Here is a 25,633-nt window from a genome sequence, read left to right as displayed (position 1 = left end):
TCTGATTGAAGCAGGAAATGGTTGATTCAAACACCGGTTTTGATGATGCTTAGAATTGATTGCGAGTTCAAATCAATAACTGCAGCATTGATGTGCAGGTGGACCTGATTTTGTGGCCGCTCTGCGTGTACAAATGCCTGTTCGGTGTTTGTTGTCCCTATCTTGTTAATTACATCTAGTACAGTATTAGGTTCTGGCTCTCAGAAACAGAAGTCTTGTGTGTGTGTGTGCGGTGAGCTCAATTAAAGAGCCAACCAGAAGCAGGTCAGCGTGATCTGGTACACCATATCCAGTCCGTCTGCAGTCTTGCTCAGCCTAGTCCCGCTGTCAATAAATGGGCGGCTTCATGCATGAAACATGGAGGCGCTTTTCATTAAAAAAAAAAAAAGTCCTCATGTGAACGCGAGCAATGTTTTTTTTTGCCAGCGTGGTGACGGCGACCTGGCGGCTAGCGTCTCACTTTAACAGGATGCGGCTGGATTAGCGCCGCTGTTGCTCCACATGAACACTGAACTGGGAATCAGCCCCATTGACTGTTTGCTACAATCCCAACAACCAAAAAAGATTGACAATTCTGTTGTCATGTACAAAAAATATACATTGGAAGGGGAAAAAAAAACAACCCTGTAAATACATTGTCCGCAGATCTTTGATGTAGATTAAGTATGACGCCTAATCTGTTTTTATAATCCAAAGCAAACATTTTATTTCCAATTTAACAGAACATTACAGTAAATTTAATTTAAAAATTCCATTCCAATTATTTTATATGAATTAACATTCTCATTTTAGAAAACAAGATTTTTTTCTTTTTTCCTACTCATGTTTTGTGAATGTGTCGGTCTAAAAAAAGTGATATAGAATATCCCAATTAGTTTGGGTCCCATTCACTGCTACCCTTTTTTTCACCCTGTCATCAAATTTGCTCAACAATGGAAAGCAAGCGCTCATCTGCGTGAAACCGAGCCCCAAGTGAGAAAGGACGACTCAGTCCTCCCTCTTCACATATTATCCCCTACCTGTCGGCAGTTAATGGAAACACCGGGCTGCCTCTCATTTCCATTGTGTGCCGCGTTGCCGATGAGCCAGCAGTAATTGAAGCTCAAATGTTTCACCCCGAACAAAGAAATAAGAACCCGAACCCGTCCGTCGGTTAAAAGTAACGATCGCTTGTCAATGGCTATCAGCGAGGGGGGGCCGAGATGGAACATAAACGCTCCGATGGTATCGCTCGTGGCGGCCCTTAATAGGCCTGCGGCCCGTTAAAATGAGTTGTCACTCAATCACGGATGGTGTTTTCCACCGAGTTTTCAAAACGTCCGCCAGCGACCGAGGGAAACCATCAACGCCACACACACGCGTCTTTGAGAGATTGCGCGCAGACAACCGAGGGCTAGAGATCACATTTGGACACTTCCCTTGAGTCTTTTACATAAGCGGAGGGAACAAACTGTGCAGTTATGATTCCAACTGAAAGCATAATCCGACCCTTGAACTCATTCGGACGCCTCTCATCCAGCGCTCGGCTTCCTCCGTACCGAACGACACGATTTTCAGACGCGATAACCTCATTTGCTGTAGCGAGTGCCAAAGGTGGGTCGACAGATGACACACCTGTCGTCCGTCCATCCGTCCACACCCAGATGTTGTCTGCGATACTTGCTTTTGGCTTTGTGTATTTATAACCCGGCAGATTACTAAAATCAGGCTCCGGGCTTTGACCTCCTCCTCTGTGAGTATGCACGTATGCAGAAGCAAAGCCATATATTGCATATCTACTTAGGAGAGATTATGTTTGTGTGGGCCGCTTCCATTTTCTTGTCGGCAAGTTGGCGGGACGTGTTTGGAGTCGCTCGTACGTAGTCAACGCGGCGGCGCACCACGCCAAAAGAAAAATGGCGCTCATTACCCGTATCTCCGTTTTAAGTCTACAGTTCAGTTTATAATATACCCCAAAAATAAAGGCAGGAATGCATTTAATGACATTTACAAGAAAAGTATCATTCAAAAAGTAAAAATAAATAAATAAATAAAAGAACAATGAAATAAATGGACAAATAAATAAATATACAAATAAATAAATAGATAAATAAATCAATATGCTAACAGATAGCAGTTCTTTATAAAGGAATAATATGAGAACTCACTAGCTTGGTCAGCGTTGCGCTACCAAGGTGACTGACCAAGAGCAATATATTATTTAAAAAAAAAAAAATGGGTTCAGCCATTCGCATGCTCACTGCAGTTCCACCTGTAACCTAACCGTTTTATTTCCCCAACTATTAGGTGGACAAGATGATGGTTAAGCCAGGATAGAATAGCCGCGCTTCTGGCTTGCAGGCTGATGTGCCGTAATCCGTCTTTAAGCTCCTCCCACGGATGGGATGGCGAGTGCTGAGCCTTTGGGGGGGGGGGGATGCTCTGTCTCCGACATCCTTGCTCAACAGTGATGGCCGGGGCAATTTGTGTGCGTTGAGCTCCACCATAGACATCTCAACTTTTTGTTATGATGGTGCATGTTTACGTCAGAGGCCCAGTGGAAAACATATCGCAAAATATGAAGAGTCTAAATTCATAACAGCCTAAAAGGATTGCAGCCAGAATATGACTTTCAAAAAAAAAAAGTTTGGCTTCTCAATATACCTTTCACTTCAAACCAACAAAAATAAGAATTGCTATCTTTTGCTTTCCATCTGGTCCTCATATTTGCATTTTGTGATTTTCAAACTCACTCCGAGCTCATTTTTGAACGAAGCTGCGCGCTGGGATTTTGAATTTTGTCGGTAATTCTCACTAAAGCCCCAGCTGTTTTCTTTTAATCAGATCGCGCAGGTTTTATTGGCCTCTGGGGCAAAGCAAGGTTGGATCACGCTTTTAGCGTGACCCCGTCCCGTCCTGTCCTTCACATCTGTGTGCGACAAAAACATTTGTCAGCGTTGGGAAATGCCGACTCACTCATCGAAACCACGAGTGGACACAAAGAGACGCTTCTTCACCTGTGCGCTTGTCCCATTTTCAAGCCGAGTGCCTGGGACTCATTCACCCGAGAAGCCTCGACTCTCGCATTTGGGCAAACGTTTGCCCAAATCGTGCGCGTGTTTAGGACGTGGCATCTGTGTGCGAGAGGGGTCAAGTAATCCTCAACCCGTAAAATCGCACGCCCATCTGCCCAACGTGTCAGCAACTTTAAAGTCGAGAGTCTTTCCCTTCCATCCACCCCCCCCCCCCCCTAAGTGGACAGATGGAGACAAAAAAGTGAGAAATTCACACGCACCCCGCTTTTCATATTATGGTCATGTTTGTTTGCGTGACGCACGCAAAAACTTTAAGTCTGAAAACAAAACAAATTGCTCACTTTTTTTTAAAATTGCATATTTTCATTGCAAGCAGGCAACATTTGTAAGGTCACGCAGTTCGAGTCGAGTCGGCAACCTTGCTGAATTTGTTTACTTTCTGCCCAGTATGAATGGGAATAAACAACGGACACTTACATAACCCCCTTTTTAGCATATGGCGCGTAATCCAGCTCGGAGCACACAGACGCATAACGTACCCTCTGCTACTTGTACACGTTTTCTTTTTTTTGTGTGCGGTTGCCCGATGACGATGCTGCTGCATGCAAACATTGCTGCCATGTCATGTCAAAAGCACTCCAAAGATGCGTCCAAAGGATTATTTCAGGGATCGTTAAAACACACCAGTGATTCCGCTCTTAATCCCGCCGGGGTTTGGAAAGAGACCTGGTAAAGCTGCAAGGCCAGCGAGACGAGAGAACAACCCTGTTAAAAAAAATGTGATTTTAAAAATACCTATTTAAATAACCACTACATCTACAAAGCGTGCATGAATTTTTAATTTTATTTTTACAGTTTGTTCCTTCTTCATTTTATTATTTGTTGATCATTTTTGACTTGCTCTATTGTCCACTTGTACTAACCTGGTGCTGTGTTCCTCTCCACAGCTTCGTGATGGTCCTGGTGTGTCTCATCTTCAGTGTCCTGTCCACAATCGAGCAATATGCCGACTTTGCCTCCGGATCTCTTTTCTGGATGGTGAGTAAAAGAATTTTGTCCTTCTTCTAAACGGTCTCTCTCTGTTGATGAACAAACACTTCACACTTTTCATCGCTTCCTTTTTTCTCCTACGTCTGTCTGATTTTTATAGACCTACCCTGGTTGTACATACGTTTTTTTTGTGTTTTTTTTTTAAAGAAAATAAAAACTAAACAAAGCAGAACGTGATTGTGAAATATGGCATGTAGTACCCGCTCTTAGCCACACGGTGGCAGTGGAAGCTCTCAAGTGGCGAGTGACTAATTGTTCGGCCAACTTTGCTTTTGAATATGACGAGGTGATCACATTTTCTCGTTATGGTTTTCATATTCACAACGGGATAGGTAACTACGATGCAGCCTACAACAAAAATGAATTTGACACCTCGTGCGTGCGTGTATGATCAACATGAGAACAACTACAAAGTGACGTGGCTCCAACAAAGTGTTGGAAACTGTTAAAAATGTCTTTTTTAATATAGGCCTATCCTCGGGGGGGCTATTAAGGCTCTTTAATGACGCAATCAATCGAGATCTTACAACAGGTGGAAGGACGTGAAGGCTGCTGGCTCGGAAACTCTTCAAAGAGCTTGCATCATCCCTTTTTTTTTTTTTTTTTTTGCCAGCACACTGGGAATATAAAGTATAAATACACATGCAGCTACTGCGCCCACACACACACGCACGCACACACAGTTTATGTACCACCTCCCGAGTCGTACGCGGGGGCCAGCCAAAGGACAGGATTGAACGCCGTGTTCCGTAAACTTTTGGCCAGTGCCCTTCGACGACCTTCTGTCGTGGTTATTCATTTATTTATAACCGAGAAGAGCCAAATCAAGCAGAGTATTGTACACATGTACTTTCCCGTCTTGCTTTCTTTCCGATTTCAAAATGAGAGACATTGACATTTGTGAGTAAATTAAAGCAAGATTATATTGTCATTTATATCTGCAAATTTGTTCCATTTCTTTCCCCTCAGGTCCTTAAAATGTACTCTTTAGTTGGCCTCCCTGCGCCAATCCCCCCCCCCCCCCATATCGTGTCATAAAAGCCGATAAAATAAACGATTAATCGACCATGTGTGTAAATAGGGGCGCGGCCAAGTATTGCGCTGGTGATGATTGGCGGCCGTGGCTAAACTTAGAAAGTTCAGGGTCTGCTGTCATGCGTGAAGCACAGGCTGCTTGTTTTGGATGGCACAGAAGGGGGTGGGGTGGGGGGGGGGGTCATTGGTCCTTGAGGATGTTTGGCCTTGGGCGCAGCTGCCAAAGTAAAGCAAAGCTAGCCATGGGCAGGAGGCACACACACCACACACACACACACACCACACACACACAACGGTGTAATGAAGTAGCTCATCTGTATCTTGTGTGGACCAGGCAACATGTCCTCACAGTAGATAAACATCCACACAATAATGTTGCACGTCATAGGTTGGAAGACACTAAAAGGCTTTTTTTTTTATTTTTATTTTCGGAACAGTTCAGACCCACTTGGCTAAATCTCCTCTCTAATCACTTTTTCCTTCTAATCTGTACTTTTGTGCCTATGATCGTCATCTGGCTGTGGCAGATTACCGCTGTTTTCTGTCAACATAATATAGCTTCCACGTATCCAATACGCATATGGGAACAGCATCTGGGTGACCCATTTTATCGAATTATGACTTTAATCCCCTCGCACATTTTTTTCAGAATTGGGGGGCGAACTGTATACCCTTGACTGGAAAATATAATCCAGATGTCGATATCGAAAGTACTGGAAAGGAGACGGAGTTGATATTTTGAGGGGCTGCTGGTTTTTGCTCAAATGAATTGAGGCTACATTCATGTAATCTGAAAATAAATAAATAAATAGATGGATGTCATCTCCCAAATGCATTTCCGCGTAAACATTGTTTTAGAATTTATTATAATGATGAAAAACTCAATGAGGATGCATTACATAATTATTTTTAACATTTAACCCCATACTCTTTTTTTTTTTTTTTATATTTTCCAAAAAAAAATAAGATTGCTGTGCTTTCTAATTTATTACATTCATTCTTAAAATAATAATGAAAAATACTAGTTATTATTAGCATGAATATGTTCTAGCATTTGAATGATTAACCTTTTAAGGGTAAGTATTTCACTACGCTTAACAAAAAAAACCTGAAAATTAATTAAAATCAATTACAAAAAACCTTTTAATCGGATGAGAGAATCTTCTTGAGGGAAAAAAAAAAAGAACAAATTTGCACTCCAGTATTTTAACTAACAACCATTTCAATTCAGTGCTATGGTCATACAGCAGAAATATAATTGAATTACAGTTTGTGGAAAAAAAAAAAAAAAAACCTCACAACTTGTCACTATTGGTATCTCCTCTCCATCCCAAAATACTCACTCACATCACAGTCAACCCTCAACTGTGGTTTATTGACACAACTCGCTTCATTAAACTAACTTGAAGTCGTAAAGCACCACTTAATTACTCCACTGTCTACATTTTCCGCTAATAAAAAAAAAAAAAAAAGGAAAGCACAGTCGCTCCTGTCCAAATATTGCTACCTCTGATGGACAGGCCATTGTTTTGCGGCTCCACTGTGCCGTGTTATTGCACCAGGGCTCCGGGGGGGATCGCCTTTCATTTCATACGAGGGGTGGCCCTTTCGCGAGTACACGCCGGCCACCCACACGTCCCGACTCGCAGCGTGCTGGCTAAATATTATGCATACTCAGCGACCACACCATCTGTATTGTGTTATATTGTATTGTATCTCCATCGGCCCCACTCAATTAAGTCACACATCATGTTTTTTCTTTTTTTTTTTCTTTCAAAGTGTGCCACAGAGTGGAACTTTGGTGGGAAACGCGCCAGAGTAAAAAGTAGCTACACGGGGGGGTAATTATAGCTTGCAATAGAAACCGATTTTGTGACTTCAAATGACTGCATGTCAACTTGCGCTTTCACATACAAGGGCTACTATGGGCTATATTTTTGCAGACCTACTTGACAGCTGTGATGCTTAAAGAGAGTAAAAGGAGCTGCTAGGATTGGCCAGAATTAATAATTGATTTAATCTGACCTCTCCCACAGCCCTCCATCTTGCAATTATTATCAACAAAAAAAAAATAACTATGCTAACTATAATAATTAAAGTATGAATTCCATCACAACTCAGTTCCTTATCATGTCCCAACTTTCTTCTGAGGTGGTCCACAGCTGGCCCGCCGCTTCCTTTGTGTCTCTGGCGCACTTGTCGCGACCTGCCGTCTTGTTGTATCCGTTTGCCGTTATCTCCACGCTAATGGAATCACGTCGCCTTGTGTGGGGCAGGAAATTGTGCTGGTGCTGTTCTTCGGCAGCGAGTACGTGGTGCGGCTGTGGTCGGCCGGCTGCCGCAGCAAATACGCCGGCCTCAGAGGACGCCTCTGCTTCATCAGGAAGCCCATCTCGATCATAGGTGCACCTGGACTTTTTTGTTTCTTTTGCCCCCATTGCTAGTGGCAGGAAGTAACAAAGTACCTTTGTATTTCTATATTTATCACGTCATCATTCTCTTGTCACAGACTTGATCGTGGTCATCGCCTCCATCATTGTGCTCGCCGTGGGTTCCAATGGCCAAGTGTTCGCCACATCTGCCATCAGGTAGACAGACCTTCTCCAATATTAGCCGTTGAGCCATAAGACTGAGGTTTTTTTTTTTTTTTTCCCCCCCAGAGGCATCCGTTTCCTGCAAATCCTGCGCATGCTACACGTGGACCGACAGGGTGGAACGTGGAGGCTCCTGGGATCGGTGGTCTTCATCCACCGGCAGGTGAGTCCGAAATAAAGCAGCAGTCACATTTTAAAGTTTGTCTTGTGGATCGCAATGCTTACATTTTAGGGATAGAACTTCAGTTTCAATGATGGCCTGTAATGCTGCTCATTATGGTGACGCTCGCTCCGTTGGCTTGTTGGTAAAGTCAAGCGGCTTCACAGCGACTAATCCAGATCGGTGCACACATGCACAAAGAAGCCAGAGCAGTGCCGGCTTTATAAGGATAAAAGCCCAACGCAAAGCAGATCGTCGATGGCTGAACGCTATGATTGGACCTGACGTTCATCTCTCTTTGATGCACCACGAGAGGAGTCAAGATGGTGTGTTAAGATGGACCGCGGCCATTCCGTTTTTTTGTCGGGTGATCCTTTTATGAAATGATGCGCTCTGCTTAGCAGAAGTGCTTGGCACTTTTTTCCCAGCGCAGGTCGGTAGCGGCCTTATACGTAATAGTTTTGGATTTTTTTATTAGAGTTCGTTTTTGTTGCGTTTGGACTATATTTTTAGTTCTGTTATTTTTGTTTATTTTTTAAGAGCAAACTTTTTTTATTTTTTATTTGTTTTTCTTTGCTTATGGAGCATTTGTGGAAAAGTATCGAATAATAAACTTCATTCCGTTTGTGTGCGGCATAACCACTAAATGCTGCTCCACTGTGTTTGCTTTAAAACCTGAGCGCCACAAATTCTGAATATTTTTATTTCTATTAGGAGCTGATAACCACGCTGTACATCGGCTTCCTGGGCCTGATCTTCTCGTCCTACTTTGTCTACTTGGCGGAGAAGGATGCTGTGGATGAGGAGGGCAAGACGGGCTTCTCCAGCTATGCTGATGCCCTGTGGTGGGGCGTGGTAAGCAACTATGCCGCCATGTTTATCGTATTTTGGGGATATTGAGCATTAAGAGTGGTCAGTGGTCGTGCTACTCAGCCACAAAGATATGTAGATCGCTAGCTAAAGAAATAGCTAGCTAGCGTGGTACTGAGCCACACAGAAATGTAGCTAGTTAGCTAGTTTGTTGATAGTGCCTCTCTGGCTGGGCCCTTTTCAAAGAGGTACTTGGGCTTGGTTAACACACTTGAGCGGCCACATCACATGGACGTGGAAAAAGAAAAAAAAAAAGGAGAATTCTTGCGCTGAATAGCTGCAACAAATTATCTGTACAATGCTCTTTCGAGTGCGGTTGTCGTCGGAGGGGGGCAGAGTCTGACCACCCGGGTGTGTGGCGTTATTCAACCTCTTGTGGGTTCTTTTTTCCCGCCCTTTTGCGCGGCGTGTTGTGATGCCCCGCTTCGCCCGGGCGCGAGGGCTCCAGTGTCCCGAGCAGTTAATTAAACATTTGAATGGAAAGCGGGCCGTAATGAGAAACCTATGGCGGTCTTGTGCGGGGGATCGGGCTGCAAACAAAAGCAAGGTAATAAAGCATTCACCTTCAGGCCGCTTTCCCCTCACACAAGTCTTCGAGCCGCGATATAAAGTGTCGCTTCCTTTAATTAAAACTTTAATTGCGGGATTACGGCCTTTATGTAACGAGGCACGGAAAGGGGTCACGGCGCCCCGTGCTCCCGATCGAGCTCCCCGTTTGAGCGGCGCCGCTCACAAAGCTCCGAAAAGAATCGCAACAACGGGGAAGGGTTTGCACCTTTTTTGTTTTGCTGAGACTGTAAACTGGAGAGTGATGATCTTCGGTTCCAGTAGAATGAGTTGCGAATGTGTGTGCGCTGACAAGAATGTCAGTGCACTGAACTTTGGTACCCCCCCTCCTCCTCCTCCTCCTCCTCCATGTGCAGGTGCGGGACACAGCTGGAGAGCAAGCCAATGCCAGGATTGGATCACATTCCCCCATTTTCTCTCACTTTATGCTCTTGGGCCATTCCAATTTCCCAAAATCTGCTGTAAAAGATATCTTGCGTTGCTTCTACGGTGTAAGAAAAACCGCCTCGTCTCCCGTCTCTCCCAAGGTGACTGTGACCACGATCGGCTACGGCGACAAGATTCCCCAAACGTGGATCGGCAAGGCCATCGCGTCCTGTTTCAGCGTCTTCGCCATCTCCTTCTTTGCTCTGCCGGCCGTAAGTGTCACCCCATCGTTTCCCGCCGGCGTTGTTTCGTCGCCCGCCGTGATGCGAGGCATCTTCTCGCCTCAGGGTATCCTGGGATCCGGTTTCGCCCTGAAGGTCCAGCAGAAGCAGAGACAAAAGCACTTCAATCGACAAATCCCCGCCGCGGCCTCGCTCATCCAGGTAAGCGATTCGGTCGTCTCGACGGCGCCGCCGCCGCATGGATTTTTCTCAAATAGTCTAATTACGCTTCAGACACTTTGGCGCTGCTACGCGGCCGAGAAACCCAACGGCTGCGCGGCCACGTGGAAAATGTACGTGCTGACCCCGGAGGGCATCAGAGTGGCCGAGTTGGACAACTCCAGCCCCACTGTCAGGAAGCTCAACATATCGGTAATCTTTCATTCGTTATAGACGAATTTGGGGGGTGGGGGGGGGGGCAATTTATTCGCCGTTAAAACTTTATGGAGTAAATGGATTGACACTGATAAAACAATTGTGCATCTTTATATGGTGGCACAGATAATGCCACATCCAATATGGCGGCCCCTGAATCGTTTGCATATCTTTCTAGCAATTTTTTATTGTGGCAGATTTGGGCGCCTGCTAGTGTTGTTCCTTTCACAGCAGTATTAGCTGAGTTGCAGCATAAAAGGGCAAGTGAAGTTCCCACAAACACACACACTCTCGCACGCACACACACACACACACACACACACACACACACACACACACACACACACACACACACACACGGTCCCCCTCCTCTTGACTCCACCAGGATGACTCGACTCCTTTGTCTGTTGCGCACAAAGACTCAGTCAGTGGAGATGATGTCACCGCCGCCTTTCTCATGGGAGTAAACCTTTGTCTAGCACAACAACAACAAAACAATCTTTGTGTAGCATTGAACCCGTACCTAAAAAGGGGAGGGGGGGGGGGCTGCTGCAGAGGGAGCCGGCTTCCGCTCTTTTCTGTCGCCACATGTGACACCTTTTGTCTCTCCTCCCTCCGTATTTGCCGTCCTCGCTCTTCCCCTCCTCGTATAATTGGTTTAGCGCTCGCTTCTCCTTTTCATGTTCCCCTCCATCCTTTTCATTGCTATTAAATTCTCCACCGTCACCGACTCCTTCGAACTGACTCATTCGACCTCATGCGCTCTTGCTTGCGTGTGTGAACCCATTGAGTAATTTTTAATTAGTCGGATGTTGTATAAAATCGTGGCGGTCATTCGTTACGTCCTAAAGTTAGCGAATGATCCACAAATGGATCCAGTTGGGTCTCGTTTGAACAGATTCACCCAAAATGGCAGCTTTGATCCAACATGGCTGACTTCTTGTTCAATTTTGGGAACGTGTCCTTGAGAGCGGTTTGTTGTGCGTTTCAGAAAAAAGGCCCCAAGAGTAGGCTGAAGTCGTTGCGAGGCAACGGCTCCCTCGGCGTGTCGTCGGAACGGGCCGTGTCCATCCCCCAAATCACCTACGATCACATTGACGATTCTGCGGAGAAGAAGGACGTCTCCTTCTTCGCGGAGGAGCCCACCGGCACCGCGGAAGGTACTGCGACCGAGCTGCTCGACCGTTGCACAAATGTGCACCCCCCCCCCAACTCATTAGGGAGACGTGTAAGAATTCATAATGAGTCATGTCAATGTTTTTGGATACCGTAAACAGTCACAAGCATCCAATATGGCCGCCAAGGGTCTCAGGTGTGACATCTGGACGCCATTAGCGTCCCGAAGAGGTCAGGGGGCTGTTGACCGATGCGTGTCCGTACGTGCAGTGAATTCCGCCCCCCCCCCCTCCCTTCCGTGGGCGCGCGTGTTGTTTGCACACGTGACTCAAACGAAAAGAGTGTTTACGACTCTTAGTTCCTGTTGCTCAATGGCACACAAACGTGACCCCGACACGGCAGGTTCATACGTGCGCTTTATGAGCCTTCCGTCCAAGCGTGTGACCGGGAAAAATATTGAATGTATTTAAATTCTTTGTTGGAAGCAGGGAATTGAATTTAAATCAATGTGTTTAATTTGTTGAATTGATTGTTTTATTTGAAATGGATTGTGTGTTAAAGGCAAAATGACGAAAACAAACTATCAACATTATTTGACGAAACAATCCTTTTGTTATGTTGCATAAAAAGCGGTAGCATATATTGTCATTTGTGCTCCCTAAAAAGATTTCCGTTCTCTCTCTCTCTCTCTTTTCTCAGGACTCACTCGGATGTTCAAACAAACAGGTGAGTTGACTCGACTCGACTCGACTGCTAGCTTGAAGCTGACAAACACAACTACGGGCAAAATCTTTAGAGCGGGTGACGGTTGCATCATCAACTTTTTCTTGTATGTCATCATTTGTCTTTTTCTCTTGTATTCATCCTCTTTGCTTTTGTCGTAGTCTTCTTTATTGTCTTTTCCTCAGGCAGTCATGTTTCCCCGCGTATCATCTTCTTGGTTTTCTTTTAAATCATGAGCTGGCCTCCCTCTTTCGTGAGACCCAGACACCATTTTAATTCGACGTGCAGGCTGGCAGCACCATTGTCCCCAAGTGGACCAAACGCTGCCAAGCAAATAGCCCAGTGTCCTGCCAGCACTGCTCGGCTATCGTGATCGGTAAACTGCTCATTGTCTGGCTCTCGACGTTTGGTCACTCTCGCAGATTCTCTGTCAGGTTTCCATGAATCGAAAAAAAATGCCGATGTAAAATCAATGTGTTCCGTCCGCTGTCTATTTGCTTGAATTGTCTTTTTGCATTGAATCGCACCCAGGCCCTCGTCATCATTCTTGGTCGTCTTTCACTCTGAGCTGTCCTTCCTCTCCAGGTATCTTTCTTTTTTTTTTTTTTTCTCTCCATTGTATCACGCAAAGAAACTAGGCTGATATCGAAAAGTATCGTGAGATTGCGTATCGATAGTATACCGCTAATGTCACATGATCTTTTTATTGATTGTTTTTGACAGCAAGAAAAATTGCATCCCAACCTAAAGACTCACCTTGTTTTGTTTTCTAGTAAAGTTGAGCCACGACAACAGCTTGTCCATGGACATCACCCGCACTAGCAGCCTGACTGACGAACTGGACTGCATGTGTGAGGATATTCCCCTCTCTGCCACGACGGACAACGCTGAGTAAGTCACGATTGCTTTTTATATGAAAAAAACAAAAACAAAAGTAGCTGGGGTAGTCTGAAATGTTGCCTAAGCCAAAGTGCAGAGCTGAAAAAAAAATAAAGAGGCATTGTAGATCCGTGATGGTCTGTCGCCGCACAAAGCTATGATGACATCAGCGGGTCTTGCCGACCTGGCTCCAGCCACTTGTGTTCTCCGAAATGTCATTGCGACAAAGTGACATTTTCATGGCTTCCTCCGTTCCTACGCTAACACGCTCACAAAGAATCCGCAAATAGTCTCCAGCGAAAGGTCCTTAGACAACAATTCAACGCTGTCGGCGAAAGAATAGCGCCACTGTTTGATTACTTTGAATGATTATTGCACATTTCCATGATGCTAGCTAGCTAGCACTACGCTTTGAGAGATCATCAGGTGTGCCTTTAATTCAACCAAAAATTGTAATTTATTCACTACAAATGGACCTTTGGTGCTAACTATAGCTTCCCCACCCTTACATATTTTACTTCTATTCACTCCTGGCTTTGCATTTTCACTCCACTTTCCGTCCCCTCTTGAAAAGAAAAAAGCCGAGTGAAGCGTTTTTGTTCCAAGGCACCTCATGACCTTATTCTGTTGCTGCTGTTGTTCATCTCTCTCACATTCTCCACTCACAAAAACCGTCCGGTACCTTAAAAAAAAAAAAAAAAATTGATGTGTCTCGAGGGACGTTGTGAGCGTCAGATTGCTTGTTGTTTCTCTTTGCAGTCTTTTGACCTGCCCGTTCGTGGCATCGGTCCAGGACTCTTTCTCCACTCACCACTTGAATTCCACAAGGTACTGTACTGCCTCTCATGCTATTCTTCTTCTCCTTTTCTTTACCACCACTCTGCCTCTTTCTTCCTTCCTTCCTTCCTTCCTTCCTTCTCGTCACCTTCCACCCTTTGTCCTATCATCCACCTTAGTAGGACATCATGGGAAGTTTTGACATTCCAAATATGCTCACACATTTTTGTTGTTTGAAATATTTGTGGCTCCGGTAGTATTCATCTTTGTAAAAGTGCCATTTGAAGTTAGTTTTTTAGTTGCTAGGAAAAAATATAAAACGCAGAACAAGTTGTCTCACTGTAAATTTCAATTCGACTGACGCACAGGAACCAGTAGATGGCAGCGATGCACTGTTTGAGCTCTGATATCCGCCCAATTTGTGAGTCCATCGAGAGAAATTGTTGAACTTGATTATCAAAGAATTGACAAAGTAGGAATGTAGCTTTTTATATTCCTGTTGTAACAAAAATACTTTTTTATTATTGATAGGCATCTTTTTAATTCCCATGGCATATGCGTGTCCTTGGTCCCAAAAGGCCTCAAGCATAGCATATTGAAAACGTGGCATGTCCATTGTGACATGATTTGCGGTTGCGTGCGTGCGAGCGAGCCGGTCGGCCGCTCGGCCCTCAAGTGGGCGTTGGGAGACAGTGCGCGCTTGTGTGCCGCGCAGTGCTCGCTAGCTCGCTCGTAAGTCAGCTTTAATGGCCCGGCTCAGACCGGAGCCGTGCGGGGCGCTCCCAAAACAGCTGCCCTGGTGTCACGCCATCCGGGCAAGCGCTGTCATTTTGGACTCCGTATGGCCATCTCCACCCTGAACCGCCCGAGGGCGCGTCTACTACAAATCACGCACGCCAACTTTCCTCTCTGCAACTCCACCGAGAGTTCCGCTGTTTGTTTGGATTTGTTGCAGAAATGAGACTGTTACTTTGTGGCTATGTGGGAGGAGTGCTTTTTTTTTGTGTGAGAAGCGTCAGCATAGTCATCAGCGGGCCTCTGAAGAGGAAGTGGTGCAGGCTAGTGTATGCGTGCAACCCTTCCCCGGAAAAAAAATAAAAAATTGGGGAAGGGAAGACAAAGCTTTCAAGACTCTCTGGCCACCACCCAGGAAGTTCTGCTGTGTGTTCTCAGCGTGTGGGTGTGAAGAGGATTACGCAGATGGAGAGTAAAGATAGCCACTTTCAGTTTGGCCTTGTGACTTTTGGTATTTTTGTCTCTTTGAGGACGACGACTTACGACATTACTACTGCGAAGTCATTTTGTAATTTGGAGAAGCCGAAATACGCAAATCCCTCAATTTCTCTTCCTTGACCGTTTGGAAAATATACATACATTTATATCAACCCCATTTTCTTTCTATTGTGTTTTTATAACAGTGCAATAATATCTTTTTATTATTATAAATTTTTTTAAATTACAAATCTACTCCAACCATATTACGGCACCGAGTCGCCGTCTGTTGTCCTTCTCCTCCCTCCTCTTTCTGCTCCATCCTCAGTCCTGTAAAAGCCAACACAGCCCACCTGCGGGCAGCTCTTAATGAGTTCCCCCCCCCTCTCTCCCGAGCTGACCGGAGATAAATAATGAAAAGGCGCGGCGGCAGCGCCACGGGAGCCACTGGAAGCAGAGACGCATGCATCACGGCCCCCCGGGGGCCCCCTCTGCCGGGCAACTGGCGCCTTTTGTGCGCCCGTCGCTGTGAACAAATTGACTTTTTGTCCGCGGCGGCCTCTGTATGCTCGTCTTGTACACTGTACCGCCATAGCCGCGGCGCGGCGGGTGGGCGGTGCCGGCATACGGCGCACAATGTGTGCAGCGGCGGCGGACTCCTTTCAAATCATCTACAAGCGTCTGCGCGACTTTGTTTTGCTGTCCAGCCCGTTAAATCAAATGATTGGCATGTCAAATTAAACTCCAGCCTCGGGATAGATGCCGCCCTGTCCCTGCGAGATGTCCAAGCCACCTCTCTGTGATCTGACATTAGTGCTGACACCTGGATAAATACACTCCATTTTCTGGCCTGCCCTCCCCCGTGGATGAAAAGTGCAGTGTGCCGCAGCCGCAGCACCTGAGCGGGCCTGTTTGTACAGCGCCGACGGCGAAGGCTTCCTCCGCACTGCTTTTGGCCGGCCTCCTGCACTCTCAGGATTTCACGCCATTTGATGTGGATTTGGAGGCTGGCTGGGGGTACACGAAGGAGGAGGAGGGTTTGTTCAGGTGTGGCGACCGGTGCCGCCGCCACCCCGACCTCTGATGTTGCGACCGTCGGCGGCCAGGTGCCAGAGCTCCGTCAGAAAGCCCCCTCTGTTGTTCCGGCCCTGGAGATGAATGGAAGGCCTGTTGACAGAGCTCGTCTGGGGGGGGGGGGGCTGCATGGGCTCGGAAGGCCACGCCCCTTCCCCGAGCGAATGTTGGCCTGTTAACCTGCTCGAGGAGCTCGAACTTTGAAGAATTGTGAGAGTCGCTGGAAAGTCAAAAGTTTGATCCTTTGCACCATTGATGGAGACAGATGTGTATTTTTTTTTTTTTTTTTTTTTTAGCTCAACTGGTTCCTCGTCGCTCGCGTGTCTGTCGCCTTGCTGGCTGATGTAATTTTCCAGTGCTGTTAATAGGAGCCCATATAGAGCAGTTTATAGCGAGAGACCTCCTCAAATGGGACTATTAACCCCGCCCTCCCTCCTCTGGTGCTGAAAGACAACACTCTTTATATACGGCAAATGTACATGTGCTGTAAAAGTCTCCTTCTGAGCTGGCCTGCCATTTTTAAAGCTCATTTTCTGGTCTGCTTCAAAAGTGGAGGTCAGCAAGTCAAAGGGGGAGTTGCAGAGGTCCAAAGTTGCAGCAAAATGAATAAAATAAAATGTAACTACATTTTAAAAAGTGATTAATAGGCACTCTGGTTATTTTATATTATACAAGCTCAGTCTACACACCAAACAAATCAGTACATTATAAGAAGTAAATATATTACATTTTTTCAATTTTTTTTTTCTTTTTTGTCAAATATATTGTCACAATCAATATTTTAACATTGAAGTGAAATATGAAACTAAAGTGAAATTAAATTCAGCTCCGCATTGCGACATTTTTCAATCATTTTTTTTTTTTTAGTAATATCAATTATATTCATTCAATAACATTTCATTTAAAAATCTATCCCATAACATCACCTTTGAATGGATGAATGGTGAACGTGGAAGACGCGGACTTCCTTTTATGACCAGCAGGACGCGCTGTTGCAACATCACTCTGCTACCACTGAGCTCCTCACTTGACGCTTTTGTTTCTACTCTAAAATCAAGATGCCATCATCCCTGCTCTCATTTCCACCCAGAGCGCGAAGGATATGTTAAGTGTAGTGTTTAGATTAAGTGGAAATGTCCTTGTCGAGTTTTTTCTTCTTTTATTCCTCCTCTTTCAATTTCCTCCCTGACTTTTGGTGTCCAAAGTCAGGCGTGTCTTGGCCACCTCACACCGAGCATTAGCGAGCGACGTGGCTCGGCTCATTGTCATATTTTCTAGCCCATTTTTCCATCCTGCTGTGCGGAGGAAGCCGAAAAGGAAAATAATCAAGGAAACCACACTTTTCCCTCTCTATCAACGCCGTGTTTTTCTTTGCGCTCTGCGCCAAGCCTTCACGGCCTTTGCGGCGGACGGCGAACAAAAGTTGCGGTCGCTCCCAAGCACCTAGCTAACAGGAACTTCATGTTTTCTTTTCATCCACGGCGATCCGGCTTGGAACAAAGTGTGCGTGGTTCAAAATGTACGCACACTTGATATACTGAATCTTTTTTTTTTTTTCTGTGATTTGTATTATTTTTGCCTCATTGTCTCTCCCACCTTGGGTCAGGCCGCAGCGCACATTCTAGCAGTCGTCATTTGCAGGAAGAGAAGCAAGCCTCTGCGGCAGATGTGTGTGTGTGTGTGTGTGTGTGTGTGTGTGTGTGTGTGTGTGTGTGTGTGTGTGTGTGTGTGTGTGTGTGTGTGTTTAAGCCTCTGCTTACGGGAAGCATATCTGCAGTTGGGGATGAATGTGGATGGGTGATGCCTGCTTTCTTTTCCCTTCAGTAAGTGTGTGTGCGTGCATGCATGCGCATATTCCGTTGTTTAGAGTGGCAATACAGTAGAAGAGAATACAGCAGAGGCAGCGCACAATAATAATAATAATCATTTAATGGACTAAATAATCCTACTTTGGGTTTAAAAAAAAAAAAAAAAATCAAGCGGCTATGTTGGTTTCTAATAGTTTCCGGGTAATTTTGGGTCACCGAGTCGGAAAATGATTGAATTGGCTCTAGCGTTTGAGATACGATTATTTAGGACAAGTCATAATTCATTTGGAGTTTAAAAATGTGTCATTTTCCTTGGGGGCAAGAAATGAATTTGCTGCTTAATTGAAATCGATATACTCCATCACCAACGTTCCGTCTAATGAGGTTCAAAATGCTGGAAGTGAGACCCCCCCCCCCCTCTCTCATACGCACACACCTACGGCCACGCTCTCAGCCCCAAGCAGTGAAAAGCAATAGGAAGCTATCGCAATAAAAGCCTCTGACATTGATGTCAGCCTTTCCCAAACACTCAGGACCCGCTGGGGGCTGTCGCCATGCTGTGGAAAAAAGATTGTCCGTCTCGGTGTCATCTGCGAAAGACGGTAGGGGCGGCATTGAGGAATTTCCCGAGTTATGCCCCCGAGGCTTTTCGTAGCCAAACACAGACCGTGCGCAAATTATACACACAACTGCGACGGAGGGAATTTGTCTGCTGAGAAAACTAGCAAAGCGGGGAAAAAAAAAAAAAGTTGTGCTCGTCTGCCTTGGCGCATAAAAAGTAACCTTCATTGTTTTGTCACTTTGAGCTTTAAAAGACCACCCAACCCAACCGACTTTTTATTTTAGCTGTCGAGCAACTCGTTAATCCCCTCTGTCATTCCATTTTGACGGGATTAGGTTCATGCACAAGGCCCCTTACTCATGCCGGCGGATTGCTTATGACGGGCCCTCATGCAGACACCTTGACCGCCACGAGCAACGACTTAAACCAGGCAAGAGATCGGAGGTGGGGGGGCGGGCTAGCTAACGCTCCACACGCGGGCGAGGAAAGAGAAACAGCCCTTTGCTAATTCCCCCTGATGTTCAAAAAAAAAAAAAAAGGAAAAAAATCTTTTTTGTTTTCCTTCCTAGCAACACTTGGAAGCAATCTCGAGCTTCACGGGTGAATGATTGTTGACCATTCGAATAGCGGAAAGATAAACCGACGGTGCAATTTGACAGCGGATTTGTATCATTTCGCATTCCCATGCAGTAGGGGGCGACGTTGGTCATTTCGGATTTGTGTTTCTACCTTTTTTGCACGTTTGTCAAATGGCGGCGCAGTCTGACTTATTGCGTTTAATCCATCTAATTGTTTCTTTTCGTAGACTAGAACCCGGTCTGCCTCGGAACTAATTCCGTCTGGGTATTCTATTTAATTGGACACACTGGGCTTTAAGCTCTTCTAAAGGCAGCCTGCGCCCTTTACCCCCTCCGAGCTCACCCTTTTAAGAATATAAACCCCTTATCTTCTCCATTGTCGTCCCGACGGGAGCGAGAAGGTGGCGGAGAGCGCTGGAGGAGAAGTGACGGGTCGCAAATAACGCTATCAAACGACACGGCGCAGCGTGAAGCCGATTGAAATTGATCCGAAGGGACTCGAGCCACGGTCACATGCGCGGAATTCAAAAGAACAAGACAGCTTAGACTCGGGGGGGGGGGAATCCAAATTGTTTGGTGGAAAACAATGCTAGGCTAGCGTGTGGGGGGGGTTGATTGGTCAGTTGGTTGCGTGGCTGAACGCCGATAATCCACAGTGGCAAATCCCATGCGTTTAGTCAAATTATTCCAGGCCCTTAAAGCTCCCATTGTGGCCGTCGGCGGGTGCGCTGCTGTCTGAGCTCCCCAATATCCCCCCACCCCCGCGGGGACAACAATGCCGCCATTCAAGACCGCTCGCCGCTGCTTGACGACCAACTTCAGGTGCGAAGCGGCTTGCCGAGCCGCTGGCTTATATTAAATGACCTTAGAGTTAACCTCCAAGGGTATGGAGATAGAGAGGGAGGGGGGGGGGGGGCAAGAGAAGAAACAGTAAGTATTTGTAAGAGAGATTAAATGAAAGAATGCTATTGCCGCTTGTCGGATTGAAAAAGAATGCGACAAATACAAATTTGTATAGATGCTAACGTCACGGCGGGCCTGCTAGCTTTGATGTGATCTGTCAGTAGCACAGCTGCATTGAGCTAGCTCGGAGAGACACACACACACACACTCAAAGCATCGATTAGCCGTACTTGAGCCGAGAAAGGTTAACTGCAGTTCTCCCTTGCCAAGAGTCTTGGAATGACACCTTAACTCTGCTCGAGCGGCTCCATTATGTGCATTTTTGAGTGAACGGACGTCTTCATGTCGGGCCAGTTCTCGCTCTCTCTCGCTCTCTGTGTCAGAGAAAAGAAAAATACTTAGCGGACGTTTGCTTTCAACTCTGCGTCCGTGTAAATGCGCCATTGGGAGTTTTGCTGGGGCGCCCGCCATTGCCAAATGGAATCTGTTTTCTCGGCAGCTGCGCGACTGCGTTCAAAAGACGGCCGGCCGTCCGTGTGTCGCAACCTGCTCCAGTCGACTCAACCTTGGCTCACCTCGCTAGCCGGAGTCGAGAGCCGCTCGCGAGGCCCAAGACAACGACGCCAGCCAAATTTCAGCGAGTCTCTATTATCTACGCTGCTTTTGCGATAGCTACGTAGCGGGCTTTTTTCGCGTAAGCTAGCCACTTGTGGATTCAAATTCAAATATTATTTTGACGTCCGTATTTTTTTTTCTTTTGTACCTAACGGTCGCTTCCGTTGTTGGTTTGTTAGCATATCTCGCATAGACTGATTTTTTTTTTTTACCGATTGCAAACCCTCGGTTCCATCTTTCCTGTCTGTCGTCATGGCAACCGCTGTGTTGCCAACCCCCCAACCCCCCTTGGCCTCCGTACTAGGTGCCTGACATGTTCAATGTCAATATTTGTTGTAAGCATAAACAAAGTGTCCTTTTCAAGCAAAGGGCTTTTTCAAAAATGTTCCGTCAGCGAAGCGGCAAATTCGTGTACAAGGAAATTTGGATGGTTTGACTGCGCTTTTAAAGTCCCATGTGTCAGCTCAGCTCAGCTCATATGTCAGCATCTCGGCTTCTTGTTTGTCCAGCTCGAGCGTACGCCCGAGGTATTTTCCTCCTCGGCCGCGCTCCGTTTCACACTTAGGCAATCGGAGCGTTTTCGCACCTGAACGCCTGCCAGCGCCACGCTCGGCTCCGGCCTCTGCCCACGTATTTGGACTTTCCCAGGCGTCCCACAATTCAAAGCTGTCAACAAGCGGCGGCCCAAGTGCGTTAAAGCGCTGAGGTATGATTTGAAGGGCAAGATGACTGTGCTGGAAAATGCCACCGCGTACGTTAGCATGCCCCTACTCGCTAGGGATGCTTATCAAACTGGCAAATCTGGGTCAAACCAGTTGGTCAATTGCGATTAGTATTGTAATCGACGATGAATGGTTTGTTGCCGCACCTTGCCTAAAGTCGGCTTTGGTTCCAACTCATTGACAATAAACGGTGTAGAAAATGGATGCTAGATGCTAACGTTGACTTCGCCTAAGTTTGTGTCCTAGCTTCAGGCGCTTCAATATGACGCTCATTTTTGTCGTCGTCACAAATTTGACTTCTTGCTAAAAAGTAAATAACGGAAACCCTCATACGCCAAAAAGCAATTCACGTAAAAGTGTCCCGAACTATGACAGATGTCTCGATTCCGATCGCAAATCAGTCGGGTGGGTCCAAGCGTTTTTGCAACTTGACACATCACAGTGCTTCATTCATCTTTGTCCGTTCAAGCCATCCTGATTCATCACATGAATCATATTTAGCGCGAGCTTGCTCAAATCGTCGCCGAGGTTCACTTTGGCACGTCGGGATCGGAAAACAAACTCTCTTTCCCCCCCCCCCGGTCGTTGGTACTAATGTCGTGATTGGGTTAGTTTGGCTCTGCCCGCCGCTTGACCCGTGTATGCAAAAGCCGCCATCTCCAACACATCTGTGCTTAGTTAAACCAAGGCTGTGTTTTGGACCTATTATAGTCGAGGAGACAACACGGCCTGACTGCTACTCTGACCACTCACCCTTGTCTGACTTGTGCATGCGGTCGGTCGCTATGGCGACCCGCTGAAAAGGACTGCTTCCTGAGACTATGTTGTGTTTGAGGCTTGGCAAGGCTTCGCTAACCTAGATATTATTTTTAGTCCTCCGGCCGAGTGGCGGCGTGTGTCGACCGGAGAGCCCTTTTTTGAAAAATGTTCAAACGCGCTGCCATCGGGTCGTTTTGGATTGATGCGGACATCTGTCGGCGGAGTCATCGAAGTGGTCGGCAGACGTGACGGCATGTAGAAGTTCTTCTGTTTGCGGCGGGGTTGTCCCTCGTCCATCTGTGGCCTTCTTTTATTGCCTTTCTGGCTCTCCGTCTAATAAAGGTTTGACAGGCTGAGCGTGAAGGTCACGGTTATTAAATGCATTAGATGGTAAAGTCGACAGCCGCAGCTGTGCCAGGCAAAAAGTGATGAGTCGTTGTGTGTCCAAGGGGGAGGCGGCGGGGGCAAACAGTGTCCCCCCCCCCCCTTTTTATTTCCTTTTAGCCACCTGATTTGCTGAGGGGACCTTGCAGTCTTTTGATAAACGGACGGAAAGCTCATGACGCAAATTCAAGTTTGCCTTTGGGATAAATCTGAAGATGGACGCTACACCTGCTGCTTCTCCGACTCTTATTTGAGCTTCCGTGTCCAAGGCTGCAAAAAAAAAGTCAACTGGGACACAAATGCGGGGGTCAATCCCTTTTTGATTAATGCCAACCAAATCTGCCTCCATGGAATTAACTCATTCAGTGCCATTGACGGTTATAGACGTCAAAGATATTCACCAATGCCAGACCAGAACTTATACGTCCCTCCATTGTTACTATTCAGGACATTTTTTTTCCCCTAAAGGACCGTTGAATATGCCATAACTGGCTGAATTTTTAGATGTGGTGTGTTTTGATTAAATGGCGTGAGAAAGAACCGAGTCATCACAGCGGTGTAGTCCGTCGGCCCTTTTTTTTTTTTTTTTTCTCTCCTCCGCTTCTGAAAAACAAATCATCACCCAAAGTGTTCTCAAATGAAGTCCTTTCCCACCTCATTTGCATTGATATGAAATTTGGACAAACATCTGACGAAGGAGGGGTAGCAGCACCCGGGTGATTAAAGGGTCACTAGCCAATCATAAAAGAGAATCCCTCCACGCCGTCCGTCTCGGACAAGAAAAGAAACACGGCCAATACGAGCGCTCGGCCGAGCCGGCGAGCGAGCCAGCGAGCGTTCATTGTGTCTGCTATCTGTCGCCGCACAATGAACCGTCTCATGCTCGGGGATGAGTGTCACAAGTTCAGCCTTTATCGCCGCGACCCGCGTTTGACCTCGCTGAAGAGGCCGTGTCAGCGCTGCGGAGAGACGCATACAAGCCCCCGGCCTGCCTGCCTGCCGGCTTTTTCTTTTGGGATCATCGCTCAAAAGGAGACAGGAGACACCCACGCACACACCGCATGGACGTCTACTTGGATGCACGCCACAGAGCGCTATTTGTGGGTACTAGCAAAACACACGTCAGCCCCCCCCCTCCTCCATCAAGTCCTGTGACGGACAGATAGAGAGGTTAAGTCAACAACAGCGGCAGAGTGAAGTGCAGCTGGAGAGCAGGTTGGCCTGGATATCAACGGAGGAGCTCTTTGACATTGGAGGAGACAAACATCTGCACAATCTCACAATGGATAGCATTGTGCTTCGGACACTGTACTTTTAGGTCCGGGTGGGCGGACAGGAAAGATATCGACACCAAATGAAAACCAGTTCCAGTTTTCAGGTTACCCTTCCTCCTTCAAGCACCCGAATAAAATGCCCTACGCTGTAAAAGCGCAGATTTGGAATGGTGGATGGCGAAGACATTTTTGGAATTCATCAGTTCTTCTTTTCTTTAGAACCAAGTCAGTCCAAGTCTTTGTGATGATCTTGCTCCGACGCCTGAAATTCGGTTTCTCGAAGTTGTTTGTTTTCGATACGGTGTCTTCATTTTGACTTCATTGGCATTCCTTGTTGACTCAGCAGCGTCCATACACTCTCGCTCTTGTCTCCTTGTGTCAAGTCCAGAAAGAAAAACCAACACGCTGTCCAAACTCTGCCAGTCGACTTACCTCCTCTCGTTTCAGTGTCGCTAGGCAGCCCTCTTTCCCCCCCCCCCCTTTCCCCCTCTGCACATCCTTTCTCTTCCTCCGTTTTGGCGTGCCTGAAAGGGGTCAATGCCTCTGCACGTTGGGCTAAAAGTCTTCCGAGCCAGACACGGGAGGAGTCCACTACTAATTGCTCTTAGCAGATCCCAAAGTATTGTCCCCCCCCCCACCCATGGCTGGCTTTTCAATTTGAATTTGAATGGTGCTGGCTGGCTGGTGCTAAGAGTGTAAGGTACACAAATGACTGTCACTGGGAATGGATAGCGGGGGGAACTTTGGCTTTTTGGCTCGGCGTAGGTCGAGGGAGCGTTTGCAGAAGCAGGCCTGGCTCAAGTCGTATCGGATTGAATAGGAGACGTTTTGTGTCAAAGTGATTTATTTCTTTTTAGGCCTTGAGGGACTTTCTCAACAGTTTTGGAAAAAAAAAAAAAAGCGGACCACGAGAGATAATATTTAGAGAGAGATGCATGAGAAAAAGAATCAAGCTTGGAGCCACTCCATGTTTTTCTTTCTCTTCCTCAATGGACACTCCAAAGTGACGCTCAAGTCAATAGTTACCCCGCGGACGACAAACCAGCCAAGTCTGTGACAGACAGACAGACAGCTGAACAAATTGCCAGACCTCCCCCTTTCTGCAACTCTCTTGTTCCTTCTCTATAGAGGCCAGGTTCCTGGTCCATGTCCCCCCCTATCACCCCTCCCGCCTCGGTAGTGGTTAATTGAGCCCCCAGCAGGCCTCGCCCCTTCACCGCATTCAATTGTCAGAGCCTCTGAGTAATTCCCCAGACTCTACCGTCTCTTTATTGCTTTCTCCATCTTGTTGAGCAATATTTATTTCTTTGATTTGATTTATTTATTTATTTTATCATTTTATTTGAGCTTTTTACTCATTTAGAGTCATTATTTTATTCTTATGATCGATTTTGATTCAGGCCCAATTGCCTTCAGTGACCTCATCTCCACCACCCCTGACTTATTTCACTGTATGATCGTATGAACCAGAAATTCCGAAGAGCCTCGGGCCGTGTCGTACGTACGCGCTACGCCAGCGCGTAATATCATAAAGCGGACGTCCGTGACGAGAATAGTCGTCATCGCGACGATCTCACGGTCATAAAGCAGCAAAAACAAACACAGACGTTTTATAGTAGGTGGTGTTATTGTGGTTTATGGCTCAACTGTCTTGGAACCAAGCCATAAATTACTTTCCCCTTGTGCAAATATGACATGTCCGTCTTGCGGGCGTGTGTTTGTTCGTATATATGTGAGCTCACGGGATCCGCCCACTAAGGGGCACCCCGCCCCCCCCCACGCACACGTCTTTGTTGCGGACGGTCCGGGTTGTGGGAATGAGCTTGGCTTGGCTCGCTCTCTCTCTCCCACGCTTTCACCCTCACCATGCCCAGTGCACCTCTGCCTCACCCCTGGTGATGGGGAGGGAGGTGGCGTGATGTGGGTGGGGAGCCA

The 25,633-nt window shown here is 46.6% G+C and overlaps 1 protein-coding gene across 6 annotated transcripts in view; it reads left to right on the top strand.

Moving 5' to 3' along the window:
* kcnq1.2 (potassium voltage-gated channel, KQT-like subfamily, member 1.2) overlaps positions 1-25,633 on the top strand; it is a 70,040-nt gene that overhangs the window by 2,021 nt on the left and 42,386 nt on the right. The window contains exons 3-16 of one of the 6 annotated variants that reach the window (XM_085913896.1): positions 3,962-4,052; positions 7,376-7,502; positions 7,609-7,687; positions 7,760-7,856; positions 8,568-8,708; positions 9,818-9,928; positions 10,004-10,099; positions 10,172-10,309; positions 11,304-11,472; positions 12,128-12,154; positions 12,683-12,736; positions 12,925-13,042; positions 13,790-13,858; positions 20,444-21,234. In XM_085913896.1, coding sequence (XP_085770022.1) covers positions 3,962-4,052; positions 7,376-7,502; positions 7,609-7,687; positions 7,760-7,856; positions 8,568-8,708; positions 9,818-9,928; positions 10,004-10,099; positions 10,172-10,309; positions 11,304-11,472; positions 12,128-12,154; positions 12,683-12,736; positions 12,925-13,042; positions 13,790-13,858; positions 20,444-20,624 — 1,498 coding nt within the window. In that variant the 3' untranslated portion in view covers positions 20,625-21,234. Of the gene's footprint in view, positions 1-3,961; positions 4,053-7,375; positions 7,503-7,608; positions 7,688-7,759; positions 7,857-8,567; positions 8,709-9,817; positions 9,929-10,003; positions 10,100-10,171; positions 10,310-11,303; positions 11,473-12,127; positions 12,155-12,682; positions 12,737-12,924; positions 13,043-13,789; positions 13,859-16,389; positions 19,578-20,443; positions 21,235-25,633 lie in introns of those variants that run through there. The other 5 variants (XM_085913892.1, XM_085913897.1, XM_085913893.1 and 2 more) reach the window with 5 other exon arrangements.

The sequence above is a fragment of the Syngnathus leptorhynchus genome, chromosome 6 (genome assembly GCF_054491065.1).
Source record: "Syngnathus leptorhynchus isolate UIUO chromosome 6, UIUO_Slep, whole genome shotgun sequence".
Classification (NCBI taxonomy): Eukaryota; Metazoa; Chordata; class Actinopteri; order Syngnathiformes; family Syngnathidae; genus Syngnathus; species Syngnathus leptorhynchus.
Note: the sequence above shows the minus strand (reverse complement) of the source record. Positions and strands in the feature narration are given on the sequence as shown.